The following is a 22,683-nucleotide window of genomic DNA, read 5'->3' as shown; positions in this document are numbered from 1 at the left end:
AGACTGCTTGCCGCATTAAAACATCAGCCCCTCTGTGACTCCTGTGAGATGTTGCCTGCTTCTCATCTAGGGGGATTTTGCCCAAACTTCTCCCTCTTCCCACTTGCTCCATGGAAAGTTCCAGCTCATACCTCAAGCTCCCCAGAGGATCCTCCTCCAGAAAGTCTTCCCTGCCTTCTCTGGGCCTGGCCCAAGCTCTGTCTATGACAGTGTATCCCACTCTAGGCTAGCACCGTTGGTGTCAGTGTTCCTCTTCCCCTCTCAGAAGCTCTCTGAGAGTGGAAATCAGCCTGACCCCACTCTGCATCTCCCATACCAGGATCAGGCAGGACCTGGGGTCAAAAGATGCTTGCTGAGTGAGAGACTGAGAAAGTATGAGGATGGGGACTGTTGCATGTGAACCCAGGCCCTTTAGGCACCAAAGCTCTGCTTAGTTCTGGACAAATGTTGTCCTCTCCAATCAGAAGGGTGGGTGGACTCTCATGGCAGAGACCTGGGGTTGGATAGGGTGGGTCCTGAGGCCTCAGGGGATCCAGCTGACAACTGATCTCAGAGGCCTCTGACTAGGGCTGGGGGAGGTCCCTTTGTCCATGCTGCCCAGTCTTGGCCCTTGCCAAGACAGAGCAGAGTCCAGCAGGGCCAGGACCTTGACCCTTGGACGTGAGATGCAAGCTTCCCAGCCCTAGTACCTCACCCGCTTATGGCCTGCCTGGGCTCTTTCTTCTCCCTCCAGCTGGGGAGACTAACTTCTGGGGCTGCACAGTTCTCAGGGCACCACCAGGACACGGGAGAACAGGCTGGGGGTAGGTGTCTGGACTAGTGCATCAGTCAGGCTGCTGTCAGAGAGAGAAGACCAGGTCTGCCCTCTCAGGCAACAACAGGTGAAAAGCAGCCAGAGGTTTTTGAGTGGGGCACACATTTCTTTCTTTTGTTTGTTTTTGAGGATCAATATATCCTTCCCTTGAGACATCTGGATTTTAATACAAACACAATGACTTCCCCTCCGCCCACTATCTCATCCCACCAACTCTGGTCCCACATATACCCTTCCTCAGTCAGACTAAGTTCCTGGCTGCTGCTGATTGAAAGAAAACTACCTGCAGTTGGGACCAATTCTGTTTTGTGCATGCATGCTAAGTCGTTTTAATCATGTCCAACTCTTTGCAACCCCATGGACTGTAGCTCTCCACGCTCCTTTGTCCATGGGGTTCTCCAGGCAAGAATATTGGAATGGGTTGCCACGCCCTCCTCCAGAGGATCTTCCCGATGCAGGGATCAAATCCACGTCTCTTGTGTCTCCTGCATTGGCAGGTGGATTCTTTACCACTTGCACCACCTGGGAAGTTCTGTTTTGGGAAGTCCATTTGGGGCAGAAAAGAGTCACTTACCAGAGAGGTTCCAAGTCATGCTTCTCGGCTACCCTAAAGCTCCCTGCCGCCCTTGAGGCAAGTTCAAGCTCTTTACACGGCATTGAAGGACTCCTGTTCTCATCCCCTTGTCCCCATAAGCTGGTAAGAGAGTCTGACAGGTAGTTCAGTCCAGTTCAGTCGCTCAGTCATGTCCGACTCTTTGCGACCCCATGAACCTCAGCACACCAGGCCTCCCTGTCCATCTCCAACTCCCAAAATCCACCCAAACCCATGTCCACTGGGTCGGTGATGACATCCAACCATCTCATCCTCTGTCATCCCCTTCTCCTCCTGCCCTCTATCTTTCCCAGCATCAGGGTCTTTTCAAATGAGTCAGTTCTTTGCATGAAGTGGCCAAAGTATTGGAGTTTCAGCTTCAACATCAGTCCTTTCAGTGAACACCCAGGACCAATCTCCTTTAGGATGAACTGGTTGGATCTCCTTGCAGTCCAAGGGACTCTCAAGAGTCTTCTCCAACACCACAGTTCAGAAGCATCCATGTTTCGGCGCTCAGCTTTCTTCACAGTCCAACTCTCACATCCATACATGACCACTGGAAAAACCATAGCCTTGACTAGACAGGCCTTTGTTGACAAAGTATTGTCTCTGCTTTTCAATATGCTGTCTAGGTTGGTCATAACTTTCCTTCCAAGGAGTAAGCATATTTTAACTTCATGGCTGCAATCACCATCTGCAGTGATTTTGGAGCCCAGAAAAATAAAGTCAGCCACTGCGTCCACTGTTTCCCCATCTATTTGCCATGAAGTGATGGGACCAGATGCCATGATCTTAAATAGGCTCCAATTCCACAGTGTGTTACTGGAGACACAAAGGGCTATAGGGACACAGAGGCATAGACTGGCCTGACTTGGGGGACAAGGAAGTCAGGACATCTAAGCTGACACCAGAAGGACCAGCAGAAGTGGCTCAGGCCAGGGGGGTAGGCTTGAGTGGTGGGAGCAGGGAAGAGGGCGTTCCTGGCCAATGGAACAGCAGGAACAAAGGGCTGGAGGTTGACATGTGCTGAGAAAACATAGTTCTGTATGTCAGCAAAGAGGCCAGCAAAGACCGGACTGGGAGCAGCCGTGCAGGCTGGACTAGGGGCCTGGACTGGAGGGTGACAGAGAGCCTGGGAAAGGTTTAATCAGGTGGGGGTGTGTGACATGAATGGGTTGGGGGTGGTGATGAGAGAGGGGACAGGGAGAGCAAGAAGCGGGCCAGTGCAGGCTTCTGGGGCGAGACAGAAGGCACCGGTGGGCTCTAGGTTTAGAAGCAACAGGCTGACGTGGTAATTGAGGGGACAAGAAGGTGAGAAAAGGAAGACTCCTGGAGGGTGGGGGGTTGCCTGGGGGCAAGCAGGACCGGGTTGGGAATCAAGGGGTGGGTTTAGACCATGCTGGAGGTACAGACAGGCCTCTTCCTCCAGGCCTGAGGGCACACCACACCTGGCAGCCACGGGGATGTGCGGGGTTGGGGGCACATACCACTTTCCGTGTCACCACTGCCAAAAAGCTCCGAGGAGGGTGGGCGAGCCTGCTGGTGAGGCGTCAGACCATGCCCCAGGTCAACTTTCCCCCTTCTTCTCCTCCTTCCCCCAACTTCTAGGGTTTTCTGTCCATGGGAGGGAGAGGAATGGCTTGGCATGGTCCCAGTGGCTTGGGGTCGAGGGGGAGGCAGTGCCAGAGAAGAGGGTCCTCCTAGGATTCCAGTCTTCTGGCCTCTCTGCTCTCACTTCCCTGGGCCACTACTCATGGAACTCTCCTCCCCTGCTGGCAGCACATCCTCCATCCACTGATGGTCCAGCCCCAGCACCCAGAGTGTAAGGAGCAAGCCAGGGGCACCCACAAATTCAGAAGGACCAGGCCCTGCAGGGCAGGGACTGGTGGACCCAGGGAGCCTCCCCAAGGCAGGGTGACGGGAAGGACCCAGTGAGCAGTGTGAGTGTGTGAGCACCAGGGGGTACTTGCAGGATCGAACGTGCACACCTGGACCCAGCCACCCAATCAGAGATTGGTAGACACTCCCAGTAGATGCAGACAAGTGTGTTCATACCCAGCACCAGTCACACACACACACACATACATCCACACACACATACCCTCACTAATAGGGTTCCAATACAGCTCAGCAATTTACTAGATATGTATGAGCAAGTTATTTAGTTTCTTTGTTCCTTAGTTTTCCCATCCGTAAAATGGGGATAATTATAGTGTTTTCCCCCCTTCATGGATCCACTATGAGGACTGAATGATAATTAGCTGCAAAGTGCCTGGAATAGTGCCTGACACACAGCAAGTGCTCAACAATTGCCCCCTGGTGTAGGTGTGGACACAGATTTCAACTGCACTGTCTGAAAAAATCTTATGGCTCCCTCAATCACAGTTCAAAGACAGAAAAACTAGGGGACATTCGGGGTGCCATCATAATGTTAGGATGAGGCTTTTCCACTTTGAAATAACACTTGGACCTGTGTCTGCCTAGAAGAGGTGGCAGGTGGAACTCTGTGATGTTCTGAATGAGTCTCTGGCCTTCCCTAAGGGTCTCAGGGAAGCTGTCGTCCAAGCCCCTCCCCCACTGCACCTGCAGTCCCGCCTTTTGGATTTTAGATGTATACCCTCCAGTCCCCCTGGACCCCAGTTCCCAACCCAGCTTGCCCAGGCCCTGGGAAAACCATTCCAAGAACAGGAAGCTACCTGGCAGAGAAATACCAGCTCTGTTACTGGAGAAGAGTGGCACCCACACATCCCTCCTCCCTCTGCCCCAGCCCTTGGGCTTCCTTTCCCATCAGCCCAGATTCCTCATGTCTTGAGATGGCATTGCCCACTGGAGCCTCTCTAGAGGTGTCCTTGCCCCTCCCTACTGTCCCTGAGCTGACTTTTCTGACTCTGGAGGTCTTGACCAGGGCCCAGGGCACCAGGCAATCAGAGGGCCAGGCCTCACCCGCCCACGGAGCCTTGCTGAGCTTCCCTCTGTGCTCAAGTTCACTCACATCCTTTCTCTCCCTCAGGGCTCTGGACCATCCTCCGGGGTCCTGAGTAGTCTTATAGGACCTTTGGGCCATCCTCTGGGGTCCCGAGTGGATCCCCGCTTTACAGAGGAAGAAACTGAGGATCAGAGAGGGGAAGCACCTTGCCTGAGGCCACACAGAGTGAGGATGGAGCCAGGACCCATTCCCAGTACTGTGGGCCTCCCTCCAGACTGTGCCCTCATGCCTAGAGTGAGCTTTCCAGCTGCCAGAGTGAGGGTCTAAGGGGTGATGTAGGCAGAGGAACTGGGATTCCAATAGCTAGTACTGTCAGCAAGTGAGGCCCAGAGTGGGGAGTTTTGCAATAGTTCAGGCAGTACAGAGATGAGAGATGACCGCGCCGCACTGACCGGGTCTGCAGGCTCCTTCTCTTATCAGGAGCTTGGCTTCATCCTGTGATCTGGCCCCTCAGGACACCCCACCCCACTTGTCATGCATCTTTGAAGCGCAGTCATGGACCAGATGGAGCCTCATTTCAGTTCAGTTCAGTCACTCGGTCGTTCCTGACACTTTGTGACCCCATGGACTGCCGCACACCAGGCTTCCCCATCTTTTGATAGAGCCTCAGTTTTCTCTCACCAAACAGAGGGTGCTAGGTGACCCAGGAGAAGATCACCTAGCATTGCATGTCAGAATCTCAGGTTCTTACCCTTAAGATAGTGTTTTCCCAGGGCCACCTGACTGACCCAGCGACCTACTCAATGTTCCCTGTGCCCTATGTGGGCGTTGGATGGGACCCACATGAGTCCTCCACTCAGAAGCCTGGCCTGGCATTACTCCCACCCATATGGCCCAGGTGAAAGGTTGTTTCTTCCCTGGGGAGAGGTGGCATGAATGGAGCCAGCTGTTGGCAGGACCGGTCCTTAAGGCCCACACAGAGCTGGCCAAGTTACTGCACAGCTGGGCTGCGGATCCTACAGGTGACTGACCTCCAGGCCTGCCGGGCAGGTGCACTCACAGTCTTATCTGCCTTTTCCACCACCGACTTCCCTTGTCCTCCACACTCACACTCCCCTCCACCTCCCAGCTTGGCCCTTCCTTTCAGTAACACATGCTTAGTACAAACAGATAAACTAACCCTTGTCGAGTGCTCAAGGCTGGTGCACTGGGAAGACCCAGAGGGATCGGATGGGGAGGGAGGCGGGAGGGGGGATCGGGATGGGGAATACATGTAAATCCATGGCTGATTCATGTCAATGTATGGCAAAAACCACTACAATATTGTATAGTAATTAGCCTCCAACCAATAAAAATAAATGGAAAAAAAAAACAAAACCACCAACTAATCTTGTTGGAGCCTGGGAAGCAGAAACAAGTGGCTCTGTCACTTCCCTCAAACCAGGCTCCATACTCCTAGTGATGTGGCCACACATGGACCACAGGGGGCGCCAGCAGCGCAAAGTAATGAGAAGGGGAATATGATCCAGAAAGAGAAACATGGCCCAGGCCGGATGAAGCTGCTGGTAACTCATGTTTCCCTGATCTTGCCTTCCCTGTTCTTGCCTTCCCTGTTCTCTCCCATACCTGACTCTTTAAACCCCACAATGATAGTGCATTCTCCATAACGCTGGCTAAAGAAAACATAGGAACTACAGAAAATTTAAAGGAAAAAGAAGGGGAAAAAAATCAAGGTCATTGATGACTCTGCAACTCAGAGCCAACCACAGACACCATTTTGGCATCAATTCTTCCTGTTACTTTAGACATCTTAGGAGTATTTTGGCATGTACTTTCCATGGTCATATTCAATATACAATTTCAGATTCTCCGTTTTTCAAGTTATTAAACCACATCAGCCTTTCCCCAAGGACTAATGATGACAGCTGATGATGGGTTTTCCCTGTTTGAAGTGCTTTACCTACATGAACACATTTAACCCTCACTACAACCCAGTAAGTACTATTATCATGCAGAATTTACAGATGAAGAAACTGGAGTCCAGAAGAGTCACACAGCTTGTAAGTGGCAATGCTGGGATCCAAGCCCAGTAGCCTGGCTCATAACCAGTGCTAAATCATTGGCTACTCTAGAGTCTCACAGAACATGATATTACTGACCGTGTAGCATAAGTTACATTCTGTAGGTGTAACATCCTTCTTCACCCATCCCCTACAGTCTTACTGAGGTGAGGCTGTCGTCAACAAGGCTATAGGACACTCATCCTGTAAACAACTTTTTGTGTGTTTTGGATGGTTTCCCAGACCAAATTTCTTAGTCAAAGGATAGGGTAGTTTTGTTTTGTTTTGAATATTTATTTGGTTTCCCCTGGTCCCTGACCACCATCACCCAGTTTTGGATTTCCACATCATGGCTGCTTCCAGACCCACATGGTCCTGGCTGAGAAAGTCAGCATGTGTGAGAAGGGTTAGGGAGTGCCTGTAAAAGGGACTGCACAAACTGGAGGGAAGCCTCCGTGTATGTGTGTGTGGGTGGGGGAATGGGGCCTTTAAATCCGCAGGGAGGAAACCTGGGGGCTAAGAAACAAGTGCTCAGGTCTTCTGCTCCAACTTTAGCACCTACTGGTGCTCAGTGCTTGACTCCCACTACCTCAACTTGAAGCCCATTGCACAGATGAGCAAACTGCAAAGGGGTTACAGGCTGGTCAGCTTTTCAAAGAGCCAAGACTATTGACAGTGACTTATCACCCCAACGCAGAGATACGGCTGTGGGCTGATGGGAGAGCTGGTTACAATTTCTCCCACCCTCTCACCTTCTATTGATGATTAAAAGAAGATAAAAGTCGGACAGCCCAGCTCGCCACAGATACATCCGCCATCTGACATCTGCGGGGTGGACATCGTCCCAGACTGTGGCAGGAGCTGGCTGGCCAGAGAATGAATTGGATCCTGTGCTTGAGCCTCACCCTCCTTCTGGTGGTGCAGACAGCCTGGGGTAAGCCCCTACCCTTCCCTGGTTCAAGAGGGACATAAGCCATAGGGACGGGTCCCCAGCTCAACCTCTCCTGGGGGCAGCAGGGTAGGGACATTTAGAGATCTGGGTGGATGGGGGTGGTGGGCAGCTGGGAGCATGGACATTTATATTTACATTTTTATAAAATATATCTTATAATTTACATAACTGTATATGTTATAATTATGATTATATACTTACATTCTTTATACAATTAATGCTGTTTAAAAATCTTATATTAGTGTGTGTGTGTGTGTGTGTGTGTGTGTGTGTATCTCCGTGTATGCGTGTGTGTAAAATCATCGTGTAATCACCAACCAGATCAAGGTCTAGAACATTTCAGGACTTCTCTGGTGGTCCAGTGGTTAAGACTCTGTGCTACAATGCAGCGGGGTGGGTTCCATTCCTGGTCGGGGAACTAAGATCCCACATGTCACGAGGCAAGGCCAAAAAAACAAAAAAAGATCTAGAACATTTCCAACACCTGACATGCACCTTCCCAGGCAATATCCTCCAAGTAACCACCACCATTCTGATGGCTATCATAATTTAGTTTTGCCCATATTAACACATTGATTTTTTTTTTTCTTGGTTACATGCAGGAACTTAGCTCCCCAGCTAAGGATCAAACCTGAGCCCTCTGCAGTGGAAGTGCAGAGTCTTAGCCACTGGACCGCCAGGGAAGTCCCCACATTAAAAAATTTTTTTAACTTGAAAAAAAATTTTTTTTTAACTTGAAACTTTGCTAAAACAACTTTAGCATTCTGGCACATTGTCTGTTAGTCTTTTTATTGCATATTTGTATATAGCTGTGATATAAGCACCTAAACAACTTTATTCTGTTTTTTTTCACTTAAGATCATGCATAAATAGTTTATAACTTGAGTTCATAATTACATTTACTTTTCCTGAACTCCAGATACAAATAATGCTTCTTGTCCTCACTATGGCAAGTATGACTGTAATTCATAGTCTTTCTTTTAATACATTTCTGACTAGTTTCATAAGGGTGGACCTAGAGTGGAATTACTGAGTCAAAGCATGTGAATATTTTATGGCTCTTATACATTTTGCCAAATTATTTTTTCAAGGTGGTGTATCAGTTTATCTTCCACCAACAGCATATGTGGGTGTTCTTTTCATTGCATCTTTGCCAGAATTGAGTGTATCATTTTTCAAAGATTTCTTTCTTTTTTTTTTTTTTGGATGTGGACCGTTTTTCAAGTCTTTACTGAATCTGTTACAATATTGCTTCTGTTTTATGTTTTTGGTTTTTTGATGGGGAGGCATGTGGGACCAGGGATGGAACCACACTGCCCCCTGCATTGGAAGCACAGAGTCTTAACCACTGAACAGCCAGGGAAGTCAAGGTGCCATTGTTTTTAATTTATTAAGTGGAAATTGTAACTCTTGGTTTCAATTCGTATTTTATGACTTCTAAAACCATGGAATATTGTTTTCCTAAGTGTTTACGTATTGGCTCAGGGTAGCGGAGTTGGGCCCGGGAACACACCTCATCAGCTCCGATTCAGGGGTGGAGAGCACTCTCACAGGCTTAGGTGCTCCCAGAGGCTGGGGTGAGGACAGTAAAGCATTGCTGTTTAAGCAGAGCTCTGATGTGAGACAGTCTGTGTCACCCCGGACAAGTCGTATACCACTTTGAACCTCCATTTCCACATGTGTGTAGTAGGAAAATACAAAACAGTTACCTTATAAATTTTTTTAGGCAGATGAGGTGAGATAGCATAAAAGTGTTTGGCAGAGCGCCAAGCTATAATAGAAGATCAGTCAGTCATAGTCATTAGCTATTCAATCATGAGTGGACCCAGAATTCAGGGCAAATCTGAGAGATATGATAGATCTTGACCTCCTGGCTCTGTCCTATGAGATCTCAAGCTGGTCACTAACCATCTCTGGGCCTCAAGGCCCCACCCCACTCCTCCAAGGGCCACTGAGAAGCCTACATGGGAGGACCATGACAAAGGGCCTTGTAAGTTGCAAGGGACTACACACACACAGAGGAGGTTTGAGATGGTCCCTTGCCCCCACTGGCACACACCTCCATGTTTGAAGGGTCACTATCACGGCCAGTTCTCTGTGCCCAGATATTACTCATGTAAGACACCTGGGGACATGGGCAGAGAGGCCACCTGCAGCTAGGGTGTGAGGGTGTGTTCTTACCACACCAACTGTTGTTATTCAGTTGCTCAGTCATGTCCAACTCTTTTTGATCCCTCTTTGCTGCCTGACTGCAGCACGCCAGGCTCCTCTGTCCTCCACTGTCTCCCAGAGTTTGCTCAAATTCATGTCCATTGAGTCCATTGAGTCAGTGATACTATCTAACCACCTCATCCTCTGCCACCCCCTTCTCCTATTGCCTTTAGTCTTTACCAGCATCAGGTCTTTTCCAGTGAGTCAGCTCTTCGCATCAGGTGGCCAAAGTATTGGAGCTTGAGCTTCAGCATCAGTCCTTCCAATGAGTATTCAGGGTTGATTTCCTTTAGGATTGACTGCTTTGATCTTGCAGTCCAAGGGATTCTCAAGAGTCTTCTCCAGTTCCACAGTTCAAAAGCATCAATTCTTTGGCACTCAGCTATATCAATGCTATTCGAAAAATGAGTTGCATCAAAATCTCCTAGAAGGGGCTGTAAATCTAATTTCCTGATGCAACCTGAGATTCTCTTTCAGAGGATGTAGAATGGGACCCAGGAATTTGAATTTCCTGATGATTCCTCCAGAGGATTCTAATGCCCAATCAAGTTCGATAATATTTTGATTAGATTTGCTTTCTGTCATTTTGTAGGGTGAGCCCCCAGGGAACCAGGGCACAGAAAATTTCAGCTTTTTGTTTTTTGACCATGTGACTTGTGAGATCTTAGTTCCCCAGGCAGGGATTGAGCCTGGGCCCCTGGCAATAAGAGTGCAGAGTTCTAGCCACTGGACCATCAGGTAATTCCTGAAAAATTCAGTTTTGATAAAGGGGGAGGAGGAGAAAGAAATGACAGGGGTGCTTCAGGAAGGGGAAAAACAAACAAGCAAACATAGCTTTGATATCTTAAATCAAATACACTAGATAAAATTACTAAGAGGAACACAAAAGAAGTAAGCAATGACACAGTTGTGAAAAGCTTCAAGCTGGTGCTGTGGCGGATGAGTCAAGGTGTTTCTGGTGTCCAGGGTGACCCTTCTCTTCTCTTTCTAGGTGCCTTGCACACCAAGGAGCCTCTAGTGGATACCAAATATGGGACACTCCAAGGAAAGCAGATACACGTGGGGAAGACGCCCATCAATGTCTTCCTAGGAGTTCCCTTCTCCAAACCTCCTGTGGGTGCCCGCAGGTTTGCTGCCCCAGAACCCCCAGAGCCCTGGGAAGGAATCAGAGATGCCACCACCTACGCCCCTGCGTAAGAACCAGAGGATTGTGGGCTGGGAGGTGGGCAGATCCCAAGCAACGTGGTGAACCCATGCCCGCTTCTGGGCCAGGGTTTCAACAACTCACTGAAGAGCGCACTTGTGCCCACAGGCAAGCCTGGGGACCATACTGGGTCTCAGTTTCCAAACCTGTATAATGAAGTAGCTGGTCTAAATGGTACTTAAGGCACTGATAAGGCTGCTTTTTATTCTCTTGTGGGAAGGCTCCAGGCAAAGAGGAGGTACATACTGACTGTACCCCCAGGATCTGCTGGGGAGCTGAGTTTCCCTAAATGTGTGTAAGGGACAGTACACACACACACAGAACCCTGAACTCTTCCCTCTTCCTCGGTACTTGAACCTAAGAAGGCCACATGTCACCCCCAGCCCTTCACGGCAGAATATGGGGAAACCTGGACTCAGTTGCAGTTTCAATGTCCCAGGGTCTTAATGCAACCCCTAGCTGGGCCTGAATCACATGAGCATGTTGGGACAATGACTGCCCTTTGAAGCACTGGGCTTGGCAGTTTACCAAAAACAAGTATATTTACTGTTCACTCAGACCATTGAGTAATGCACTGTCCAGAATATTCTGTGATGAACACTAACACTGTTCAGCATTGGTTGGATAAATTACTGGATTTAGAAAAATGTCTACTGTGAGAACCTGGGTGTCAGGTGATATAAAAAACTACAACTACCTGGGTATCTAGTTGTTAAAAAACAGGATGTCCACTGTTAGAACATGATTGACTGTTACTGGAACACTGGGGTGTTGGTTGTTAAACTACTGGCCATCACTGAGAGAAGGCTAGGCATTCTGAATATTGTGTGATGACTGTTATTCGGAACTCCATGGATCAGGTGACAGAACATGCAAAAACCATTGTTGGAACTCTGAGGATCAGGAGTTTCGAGATTGTGGTGTCCCTTGCATAAACATCTGGGTGTCAGTTGTGGGAATACTGGCCACTGGCTGTTTTGGAACACAGAGTGTCAGGTGTAAGAATTTTTGGATAACTTAGAACAGATTGTGGGTGGTAATTAAGGGGAGAACAGGGAGAAAGAAAGCTCTCACAGAGACGGTGGCTTTAACCAGGGTAGTTACAGTGGAGATGGGTGGGAGTAGTCAGGCTCCAGATGTATTTTGAAGGTAAAATTGACAGGATTTTCTGGAGAATTGGATGTGAGTCACAAGGAAAGAAGAATAATCAAGGATAATGACTAGTTTGGGGGCAGAGCAGCAAGGCGAATACAGGCGCAATTTACCTAAATGGAGAAGACTAGGACAAGAGCACGTTTGGGCAAAACAAGAGTTCATTTTGGGGTATGTTAAGTTTGGCACGTCTAACAGATATCCATGTGGAGATGTGGAATAGATGGTTTGGACAAAGGGAGCTGGAAGGAGACTAGTCATCAGAATGTCAGGGGTGTGAAGCCTCAAGCCTGAAGGACATCAGCTCAGGAACGAATAATCAGACTGAAAAGAGAAATGAGGGTTGAGGCCTGGGGCATTCTCCTGCTTAGGCCGGAAAGAAGAGGAGGAGGAGTCACCCATGAGGTGGCAGGAAAACCAGGAGAGTGGGATTATAGAAGCCTGGAGAAGGAAGTCAGGTGGCAGAGGATGAGCTGGTTGGATGGCATCACTGACTCAACGGGCAGGAACCTGAACAAACTTCGGGAGACAGTGGAGGACAGAGTAGACTGGCGTGTGGTAGTCCACAGGGTCGCAGAGAATAAGACACGACTCGGCGACTGAACAACAACAAAGGAAAGCTTTGAAGAAGCAGAGAATGGCCGACCACACAGAGGGGCTACCAGGGCAAGTAAGGTGACGGGAGAGATTTAGCAAGATGGAAGTCACTGGTGACTTTGATGGGAATGGCTTTAGTGGCAGGTTGGAGACAGAGGCCTCAAATGCTTATAACCCCAGTTCTAGGCTCTAAGAGCCCTGGCCTTCGTGCTGGGATGCTGGATGTGATTTATTGGACAGCATAAAGAAAGCTGAGTGCCGAAGAATTGATGCTTTTGAACTGTGGTGTTGGAGAAGGCTCTTGGGAGTCCCTTGGACTGCAAGTAGATCCAACCAGTCCATCCTAAAGGAAATCAGTCCTGAATATTAATTGGAAGGACTGACGTGGAAGCTGAAACTCCAATACTTTGGCCACCTGATGTGAAGAACAGACTCATTGGAAAAAGACCCTGATGCTGGGAAAGATTGAAGGAGGGAGGAGAAGGGGACGACAGAGGACGAGATAGTTGGATGGCATCACTGATTCAATGTACATGAGTCTGAGTAAATTCCAGGAATTGGTGATGGACAGGGAGGCCTGGCGTGCTGCAGTCCATGGGGTTGCAGTCAGACATGACTGAGCTATTGAACTGAGCTGATCCTAACACCAACGTTAGCTGCTGCTGAGAAGTCAAGCAAAGACAATCTGTAGAAAGAGAGACAAGTTGGCTACCAGTGATCTTGAACAGGCTGGTAGGTGTGGAGGGAAAGAAAACTTATTGAAAAGTTTGGCCTTGAGGGGAAGAGAGAGAGAGATTAGTTGCTGGAGAAGGTGGGTAGCAGAGAATAGGTTTGGACCAAGGTATGTTCAAGTGCTTGGGGAAGGACTGAAAAGGAGCAGGTGATGATCTAGGGTTAGGGAGGTGGGAGTGAATTACACCTACAAACACACATACACACAGTGAAGACAGGCTGGCACAAGAGAAGGGAACAGAGGAGTAGGTAGACAGGGTTCCTGTATCCAGTCAAATGCGCCCAGCCCCACCTGTTATAAGAATAGCCATCCCTAGGGCTGGGCCAGCATGGAGGAAAGGCAAGATGTCCTGACAGCCCAAGATCCATACAGTACATAGGTATAGGGCCAAGTGCCAGGATTCAGATGAACACATCTCCATCCCTACCCTTTGAAAGCAAAAACAACCAATCAAAATTACTCCAAGCCAGTATTATAGTTAGTGGTGTATAGAGGCTTGGGAAGCCCAGAGGAGAAAGTGCCCAGCAGACACACACATAAGCTGGACCTTAAATGTGAGTAGGAGCTTGCTGGGCAGAGGAGAAGGCATTTGGTAGAGAGAACAGAGGCATGGGGGCTTGGAGGTGGGAGGCAAGAGGTCATGTGTATTTGGAGCAAAGAGTGACTGGGAAGCGATGACTAGATGGGAAGGAGAGCCTACATCATTGTGGGTGAACCTAGACTTTATCCTGGGGGAAGGAGGAACCAGGGAAGGTAATAAGGAGGGGAGTGACATGGTCAGATTTGTGTTTTCTGTCAATCTTTCCGGCCAGGGAGTGGAGGATGAGTTGGAGGGGAGGTGAAGAGGCAGGGGCAGAGTCCTGGCCAGAGTGATGGTGGCCTTCACAGGGCAGCAGCCTTGAAGTGAACAGAGGGAGCCTATTCAACTGCTGTTTTGGAGTCAGAATAGAGACTGAGGGGAGGACAGGGCATGTAAGAAAGGAGGTGCCCAGGGCACCCAGGTTTCTAGCTTGACAGCACCAACAGGTCTCCAACAGGAGCAGGGAACTGCTTCCTTCCTTGGGAACAGGCACAGCAAGGTGCAAGGCAGGGAATGCCAACCTGCCTCTTACCCCTGGACCTAATGTTAGTGGAGACTGCTAGGACAAGAATACACACACACACACACGTTGCCTGAATTTTGCTTTGGGTTCTAGTCCCTCACTACTGGAACCTGGGTTGAAACCATTCTCCCCACTATCATCACGGCACTGAAACCCAACTCACATCGTGCCCACAGGTGCCTCCAGGAGTCCTGGGGACAGGTCACCTCCATGTATTTCAACACACACAAACGATATAAATGGCTGCACTTCAGTGAGGACTGTCTGTACCTGAATGTGCACGCTCCAGTGCGAGCGCGCGGGGACCCTCTGCAGCCTGTGAGTACTCAGCCTTCAACCACTCACCATCCCACTCAAGCACCCCGCTGTCCCGCTCAGGCCTCAGCCCTTCTCGCCCAGGTGATGATCTGGTTCCCAGGAGGCGCCTTCCTCGTGGGTTCCGCTTCCACTTATGATGGTTCCGAATTGGCTGCCCGGGAGAAAGTGGTGGTCGTGGTTCTGCAGCACAGACTTGGCATCTTGGGCTTCCTCAGGTGGGCGGAACCGGAAACCCGCGCCTGGGGTCAGGGGCGGGGCCTCCTCGGTTCCTGGGTTAAAGGCGGAGGAGGTGAGGATTGGGTGGAAGAAAGGGGGCGTGGCCTATGGGGGCGTATCCTCGTGAGGGGCGTGGCAGGGAGGGTCTAATACTTAGAGCAGACAGGTGGGTACTCGCTACCGCATGGGGCCGTGCCCAATTATAAGGAAGGAAATGCGGTGGTTAGACCTAGTCTCTGAGGGACAGGGCGGGACAAGGCACGGGGCTCCCCAGCACCCAGGCATCGGGGCTCCTGACGCTGATAGTGAGCCCCGCGCGCTCAGCACTGGGGACAGCCAAGCGCGCGGAAACTGGGCGCTGCTGGACCAGGTTGCAGCTCTGCGCTGGGTGCAGAAGAACATCGAAGCCTTCGGCGGAGACCCAGGCTGCGTGACTTTGTTCGGCCAGTCATCAGGGGCCATGTGCATCTCGGGACTGGTGAGTGCAATGTCCAGACAGACCTAAGCACAGTCGCAGGACCGCGTGGCCCATGGGTTCTGCACATATACTTGTGCAGATTTGGGTATACAAGAACATTCCAATCCACAGACCTGCCCTCACCACTGCCATGGGTACCACCCCTCACAGCCAAGGATATCTATTCCATTCAGGGAGGAAACCAAGCCAGCCCAGAAAAGGCAATGCAAAGACTATGACTGTGGTGGGCCAGAAAGATCATCCAGCACTTCCTGCCTCTCCACATTCCCCCAGAGGTCTATGCCCGAAACAGAGACCCCTGTGTGCCCTCTGGGCAGGGTTGGGGCCACAGATCAGGTGTAGGAGTCAGGCCTAGGTTAGAGACTGGGCTTTGCCCTTGACTTCTGGGGTACTGCTCACCTAGAGTTTGAGGGTAGGTCAGGTGCCCTGTGAGGGACATGTGGCTGGGCAGTCAGCAGGGAGCACATCACACAGGACCTCGTGGGCCACAGTAATAACACTCAAACACTTGAGCACATTCTGTGTGCCAGTCACTTTTCTAAGCACCTTATGTGTATTCATTCATTGAATTACCTCAATAATCCAAAAAGAGAAGTATTCCTGTTTTCTGCACTCTACAAAAAGAGAAGTGTTCTCCACTCTACAGAGTAAGAAAGTGAGGCCCAGAGAAGTTAAGCAATTTTATTGAAAATGCATTGGAGAGCAGGCAAAGATTTTAAGCAGGGGAGTGACACAATCAGATGTGCCTTTAGAGTTGGCTCTGCTGGATCTGGGTTAAAATGAAGCACAAACAGAGGCTTGGAGACCAGCTTGGGGTGAGGGGTGGTGTATCTAATGGAGGCTAGTTCTGAAATAGGAGCGGGAAGGATGGACAATAGATGAGTGATGCGGGAGGCCAAGTAGACAGGACAGGGCCAACTGCAGCATGCAGATGACCAGAGGAGAGAGGGAAGGCCCAGGTGGATGGTGTGGATAAGGGACAACACCCAGATGGGGAGTGGCTGGAGCAAGTTTGGGGCACATTAAGTCTGAGGTTCCCAGGACAGGATGGGAAATGGCAACCCACTCCAGTACTCTTGCCTGAAAAATCCCATGGATGGAGAAGCCTGGTAGGCTACAGTCCATGGGGTCACGAAGAGTCGGACACGACTGAGCAACTTCACTTCACTTCTCCAACCTGGGTAGCAGGGGAAGGCTAAGAGCTATCAGTGCAGGTAATTCGGGTCATGGGAACCATAGGGTCCCCTTCCCATATTCCTAGCCCAGTAGCAGAGGGGGGCCCCTATTGGTTTGTTACACCAGCAGAACCACTGCAGCAACACCAGATACCCTGCGGGACCCCTGGGGCCATTGCACAGAGCAGGACATGGATGCCCAGAGAGTGAAAGGCACAGGCTCTAGGTTTAGGACTCCAACCCAGAACTCCTGTCTCCCTCCTTGCTTCTGCCCTCTCTGGGCCCCTTCAAGCAGCCCAGCCAGGCCAGAAAGTCACCCCAAACTGCCCAAGTGGTCCCCATTTGCCAAGTGCATGTCATGGCTGCCACTCCCCCAACCCCTGCAGATGACATCACCCCTAGCCCGGGGTCTCTTCCATCGGGCCATTTCCCAGAGTGGCACCGCAGCACTCCAAATCTTCATCACTCCTGATCCACTGAAGGTGGCCAAGGTAAGTGCCTCCTCTTTCCTAAGGTTCAGCAAGGGAGGCAGGATGGGCACACTCCCAAGCACCTCTTCTCTTCACAGAAGATTGCCCAGCTGGCAGGCTGCAATCACAACAGCACAAAGATTCTCGTAGACTGCCTGAGAACACTATCAGGGGCTGAGGTGATGCATGTTTCCCAGAAGATGGTAGGTAGAACTTCCTTCCAGCTTCTGACCCAGCTGCCTGCATCCTTCTGACCTGGTACCCAGCCTCCCCAGGCACTATGCAGTAGAAGATTCCCTTTAGTCCCATCCTCTTCTCTTCCCACAGAGATTCTTCAAACTGCACTTCCAGGAAGACCCTCAAGAGGTGAGCAGGCCCCATCCTGTCTGAACATCTCCTGTGAGCCAGACACTTACGATACTCAGGCCAAAATTCCTTCACAGGGCTGATGTTCCACTGGGGGCAGACAATAAACACTATAAATAAATGAATTATTCACTTCTTCAGGAGATAAGTTAATGGAAACAAAAGGAGAGTAAGGAGGTTGGGCATGTTGGGAGGAGTAGGATTTTAAATAGAAGGAAAAGAGAAGTCTTAGCAAAGATTTTCAAGAGATGAGAGAATGCGCTATGTGAGCACCTCTTGGTGTCAGCTGAGGGGTGGGAGATGGGGGAATCCTGAGTCTGAGTAGCCTGGTCCTGCCTGTGGCTAATCCTCTCTCACACCAGGTTGACTGAGCCCCAGCTTTTTCCCAGTCAAAGCACATATAGCTAGAGTAATTTCTGGAACTTGCTGAGCTGGCATCTTAGACCAATGGGGTCCTAGGAGGGTAAGTGGGAGGATTGGCTGGAAACCCCCTTTTCTTATAGATTGTGTGGTTCATGAGCCCCGTGGTGGATGGTGTAGTGTTCCAAGACAACCCCATTGAGGTCCTGATTCAGGGGCAGGTTGCACCTGTGCCTTACCTTTTGGGTGTCAACAGTCTGGAGTTCAACTGGCTCTTGCCTTTTGTAAGTGAAAAGGAGGGATGCCCATCACAGTAAGGGTAGCAGAGGATGCCTTTTGAGCAGTGCTGGGTACCAGATCAGATTCCAGAGGTCTCTCTGGGGATGCCCAAGAGTTTGGGAGCCTCCTACAGTCCCTGTGCAGTGAGAACTGTACAGGAATAATAAGAGGGAGAGAAGTGTGGTCTCTTGGAGGTTTGGGGGCCCCCCAAATCCTTAACTCATAGTGTGAATGGGTCCTCATATCCATTCCTTCCCCACCATGCGGCTGTACATCCTGGGTCCCTCCCTTGCTGCCGGGTGGATCAGGGCAGATGCCCGAGCTCAGGAGGGCCCTTCCAGCCCGCACTGCAGCTCCAAACCAAGTTAGTGATGGAGAGGTTGGGAGCAGGAGTGCTTGAAAGTTCATGGGTACTCCTGCTCTGAGAGAGCCTTGGGGCCTGATGTGGCACAGCTGGAATCCTTCCTAATGTTTGGGCCTGGCCTACACCTGGGCCCTTGCCTTGTGGAACAGATCGTGAAGTTTCCAATGAGCCATCTGAGGAAAGAAACCATCATCAAGCTGCTCTGGAGTATCAGCACCCTGTTGGTGAGGGGCCGTGCTATCATGTGTGCTCTGTTTGGTTGGACAAGGCAGCCTCCCTATTTTTACCTAGTGGCTGCTCTTCACAAAGGGCTCCCAGCCAGGACAGAGATGTTTCTTGGGGGGGCCTGGGGTTTTGCATGGGATCAGGTGGCTGCTACTGGGCAAGGCTCTCCAGACTTCCTTGGGGACACAGCAGGCAGTTCTCATGCAGCTAAAACACTGGGGTAAGAATTGTCAAAGGGGGAGACCTTCCCAGGAGGCTCCTCATCCCCCCCTCACCCAGGCCAAAAACTCCTGGGGGTGCCGAGCCTGGATCCAAGTCACTGGTGTGCTTACCTCTGACCCAGATGGCACCCCACACCTCAGGGTGGGTGTGACTTCCCCACCTAGAATGTCACCAAGGAGCAGTTACCACTGGTGATGGAGGAGTACCTGAGTGATGTGGATGACCATGACCAGAAGATGCTACAAAAACATGTGATGGACCTAGCTGGGGATGCTACCTTTGTGTACTCCACACTGCAGGCTGCCCGCTACCACCGCAGTATGTGGGGGCCTCAAGAGTGGCCACACCCTGTCCACTGGTGCTGCTTGCCACTAGGCTGACCAATCACTCACTCACCCTCTCTGTACCTCTGGGCTGATGTAGAATTCCAAGTGGCCACAGAAGAGGCAGCATGCTATCAACTGCAGAGAAGAGAGGCTGTTCCTTAGGGCTGAGGAGGGCAAGGCCAAGGCCAGCCCAGAGGAAACAACCTAGGGCGGTCAGGGAAGGTCTCCTGGCTGCAAGGACAGGCCTCTGTAGGGGTATCTTGGAGATCCTGCCCAGGCTGACCCAGGCTTGGGCAACACATGGGTGAGAGGTCAAAGGAGGGGCTGGAGAAGGTAGACACGGAAGAACCTTAAGTGCCAAATAGAGAGAGGAGAGGTTCAGTGGAAGGAAGAAGAAGGCTTACCACAATCCCAGGAACTGTTTTCACGTCCCTAGTCTGCAGATGAGAACTTGCAGCTCTGAGAGGTTGGGTGTCTTGCCCCAGGTTACATGACTAATGAGTAGTGTAGGTAGGATTCGAATCTGCTCCCTGGATTCTGAAGCCCAAGCTCTTTCTCCTGATTGATGCAAGTGGGTGGGATGCGTGGGGTGGATGAGAAGTCAAGGCTGAGACTTTTTCAGCAGCCTTCATTGGGTTCCTTGTTCCTAGATGCTGGCTTCCCTGTCTATCTTTACGAGTTTGAGCACTACGCTCCTGGCACTATCGTAAAACCCCGCACTGATGGGGCAGACCATGGAGATGAGATCGGCTTCATCTTCGGGAGTCCTTTCTCCAAAGGTGCTGAAGCCCCACCTGACTCCCCACTGGGTGTCTAATCTCTCCATCTTTGTGTTCTGACCCCACCCTCCCTGGCTGACCACAGGGAGTTAGCTTGCAAATTCTTAATCTGGAATACTCTCCCAAATGAAAGCATCCCAGCACGGAAGCAGTGGGGTGGGATGTCCCCACCCCATGGTCTGTTCTAAACACCACCTTCCATTCTGCCTCCAGGCCATTCCTCAAGCAAGGAGAAGGCACTGAGCCTCCAGATGATGAAATACTGGGCCAACTTTGCTCGCTCAGGGTGAGTCTGATCCCCCAACACGTGTGGGTGGTCTTCCTACCAGCGCTAGACCCAATGGTCAGCTGTTTCAGATATTTGTCCTTGTGTGTCCCATAGAAAAGGCACCCAGGCCTAAATGTCCCTAGAATGTGCCTCTCTTTGTCCCATGACCACATCCTTCATTCACTCAAGCATTCCACAGTCACTGCCAATGTGCTTTTTTGTGGCCAGCTCAATACTGGGAGCTGGAATTCAAGGGTATCATAGACATGATCCCCATCTGCCAGCAGCCTGTTAATGGTTAACAAAAATGTTAAATTACCATCTGGCATGATGAGAATTGTGTTAGGGGAGCAGAAGGCACTATGAAAGCATAGAGGAGGTGTCTGACTGACCTGGGGTGGGCAGGGGCAGCTTCCTGGCAGAGATGACTTCTGAGCTGAGCTTTGGCTAGTCTTGCAACTAGTTTCCATCTCCACGTTCTCTCTCCTTTCTCTCCATCCTCCTGATGACACTCAAGGGATCTTTCTGAAATATCATTTGACCAATTCACCCACTTAAAACTTCATGGCTTCCCTTTGTTCCCAGGTAAAGTCCCATCCCCTTCACTTGGAACAAAAGTCTTCAAAATCCTTCCAGTTTCATCTCCTCTCCACACCTATTCTCTTGACACACTCTATATTTTCACCTAACCCTGTACTTGTGTTTCTTCCAAAAGCCCTGGGCCTTCATACCTCCAACCCTTTGCACATACAGTTCCCTCTGCCTCAAAGTCCCCTCCCACCACACTTTTCCTCCTCTTTCTTAAAGATCTGTCTAAATATCATCTCTGTAAGGCCTTCTTGAACCCTACCTCCCAAAGGGAAAGTGAATGAGGGAAAAGTAACAGAAGGAGGCAAGATGAAGACGAGCTCAAATAATCCTCTCTCCTTCCTCCCGGGCAGAAACCCCAATGGTGGGAAGCTGCCCTACTGGCCACGCTACAACAGGGATGAGAAGTACCTGCAGCTGGATTTAACCACAAGGGTGGGTGTGATGCTCAGGGAGGAGAAGATGGCCTTTTGGAAGAGGCTACACCAGAATTAAGGACCTGAAAAGCAAGGCAATTCTGAGAGTGGCTCTGCAGGAGGGAGCCTTAGGGATTGTCCCACCATGCAGGCCTTAGGAACACTAACCGTAACCGTGGACGTATCTGGGACAAGCATCCTGCCCTCCCCAGTCCAGGTCCTGCAGAGGGTCCATATTCCTTCCATGACAGAGCCTTAGCCTGTTTGGGGACCAGAATCACCCTCTTCTGCCTGTCATCCCATGATGTCCAGTTATCTCATTGACCATTGGATTAGTCCAGGCCCTTTCTGCCAGATTCTGCCCAGCTACCCAGACTCAGAACAAATGCTTCTCTTCCTTCTCCAAATCCTCCCATCCATCAAGGTCAACTTCAAGCCACTCCTTATGGGAAATCCACCCAGATTGCCACTGCCGCACCATTGCAAACAGTTTGCTGTTCGCCATTCATCCTGCTCAACCTTATGCCTTTCACATTGGACTGAGGCCTTGGGCAGGTTATATGTTATAAGGAGTGATGCTTTGACAGCTGGGGATATTCTCCCCTTTCCATACTGATTTTTCCCAGGGCCCCTTCAAAGCCTGGCCACAGAGACAGTCCTTAATAAAGACACGTTGACTTGCCCTGAATTTGTGTCCATCTGTGAAACAGTTGGGTGAAGCGGATGGTTTCTCGATTTGAGTCCCTGGAGGGAGGGAGCACTACTGGCTTCTCTCTGCTGGTCTGAGCCTGCGCTGCTCACTCAGTCAAGGAGAGCTGCTGCAAAGTTGCCTGGGCTGCAGAACACCTGGCTTTTTTTTTTTCACTGTCTCGAGTGCACCTCTCAGGACATCCACACTCCACACTCACTTGTCCACTGGGTGAGGTCTTGGTGCTGCATTCAGACTCCTTACTCTCTGGTCTCTCTTGCAACCTGGGCATAACCCCACTGCCTCCCATAGGTTTTTTGTTCTATTTGGGGATTTTTTAATGGATTTTTTTATTTTTGGAAAATATACACAACATGCAATTTACCATTTTAACCATTTTAATTTCAGTGACATTAAGTAAATTTACATTATCATCATCATCATCCATCTCCAGAATTTTTTTATCATCCTAAACTGAAACTCAGCGTCCATTTAACAATAGCTTCCTATGCATCCAAACCCTGGTACCCACTATTCTACTTTCTAGCCTATGAATTTGAGTATTTCAGGAGCTTCGTGTGAATGGAATCATACAGTATTTGTCCTTTCATGTCTCGCTTTTTATACTTAGCATGTCTTCACATGTTGTAGCATATTTCAGAGTTCTATTCCTGTTTAAGACTGAATTATGTTCCATTGTATGTACATACCACATTCTGTTTCTCTATGTATCTGTGGATGGACATTTGGGTTGTTACCACCTTTTGGATGATGTGAAAAATGCTCTGAACATGAGTGTAG

At 50.1% G+C, this 22,683-nt stretch overlaps 1 protein-coding gene across 1 annotated transcript; it reads left to right on the top strand.

Annotated features, from left to right (window-relative positions):
* Positions 1–6,848: 6,848 nt before the first annotated feature.
* CES4A (carboxylesterase 4A) lies at positions 6,849–21,882 on the top strand. Its single transcript, XM_070451189.1, has 13 exons — positions 6,849–7,326; positions 10,547–10,748; positions 14,521–14,877; positions 15,203–15,356; positions 16,918–17,022; positions 17,100–17,204; positions 17,329–17,367; positions 17,871–18,011; positions 18,520–18,594; positions 18,982–19,135; positions 19,794–19,922; positions 20,136–20,208; positions 21,132–21,882. The coding sequence occupies exons 1-13, from the start codon at positions 7,269–7,271 to the stop codon at positions 21,271–21,273; spliced, it is 1,734 nt and encodes a 577-aa protein (XP_070307290.1). The 5' UTR covers positions 6,849–7,268; the 3' UTR covers positions 21,274–21,882.
* The last annotated feature ends 801 nt before the right edge of the window (positions 21,883–22,683 follow it).

This window comes from Odocoileus virginianus, chromosome 20, assembly GCF_023699985.2.
Source record: "Odocoileus virginianus isolate 20LAN1187 ecotype Illinois chromosome 20, Ovbor_1.2, whole genome shotgun sequence".
Taxonomy (NCBI): Eukaryota; Metazoa; Chordata; class Mammalia; order Artiodactyla; family Cervidae; genus Odocoileus; species Odocoileus virginianus.
This window is presented reverse-complemented; position numbering and strand designations above follow the sequence as displayed.

What these genes read in the sequence shown, in the direction of transcription:
- CES4A (XM_070451189.1), top strand. Translation starts at nt 7,269, where the DNA reads ATGAATTGGATCCTGTGCTTGAGCCTCACCCTCCTTCTGGTGGTGCAG. An exon ending in CCATGTGCATCTCGGGACTG is followed by an intron (nt 15,357 to 16,917) that starts GTGAGTGCAATG and finishes CAACCCCTGCAG; the next exon opens with ATGACATCACCCCTAGCCCG. An exon ending in TGCATGTTTCCCAGAAGATG is followed by an intron (nt 17,205 to 17,328) that starts GTAGGTAGAACT and finishes CTCTTCCCACAG; the next exon opens with AGATTCTTCAAACTGCACTT.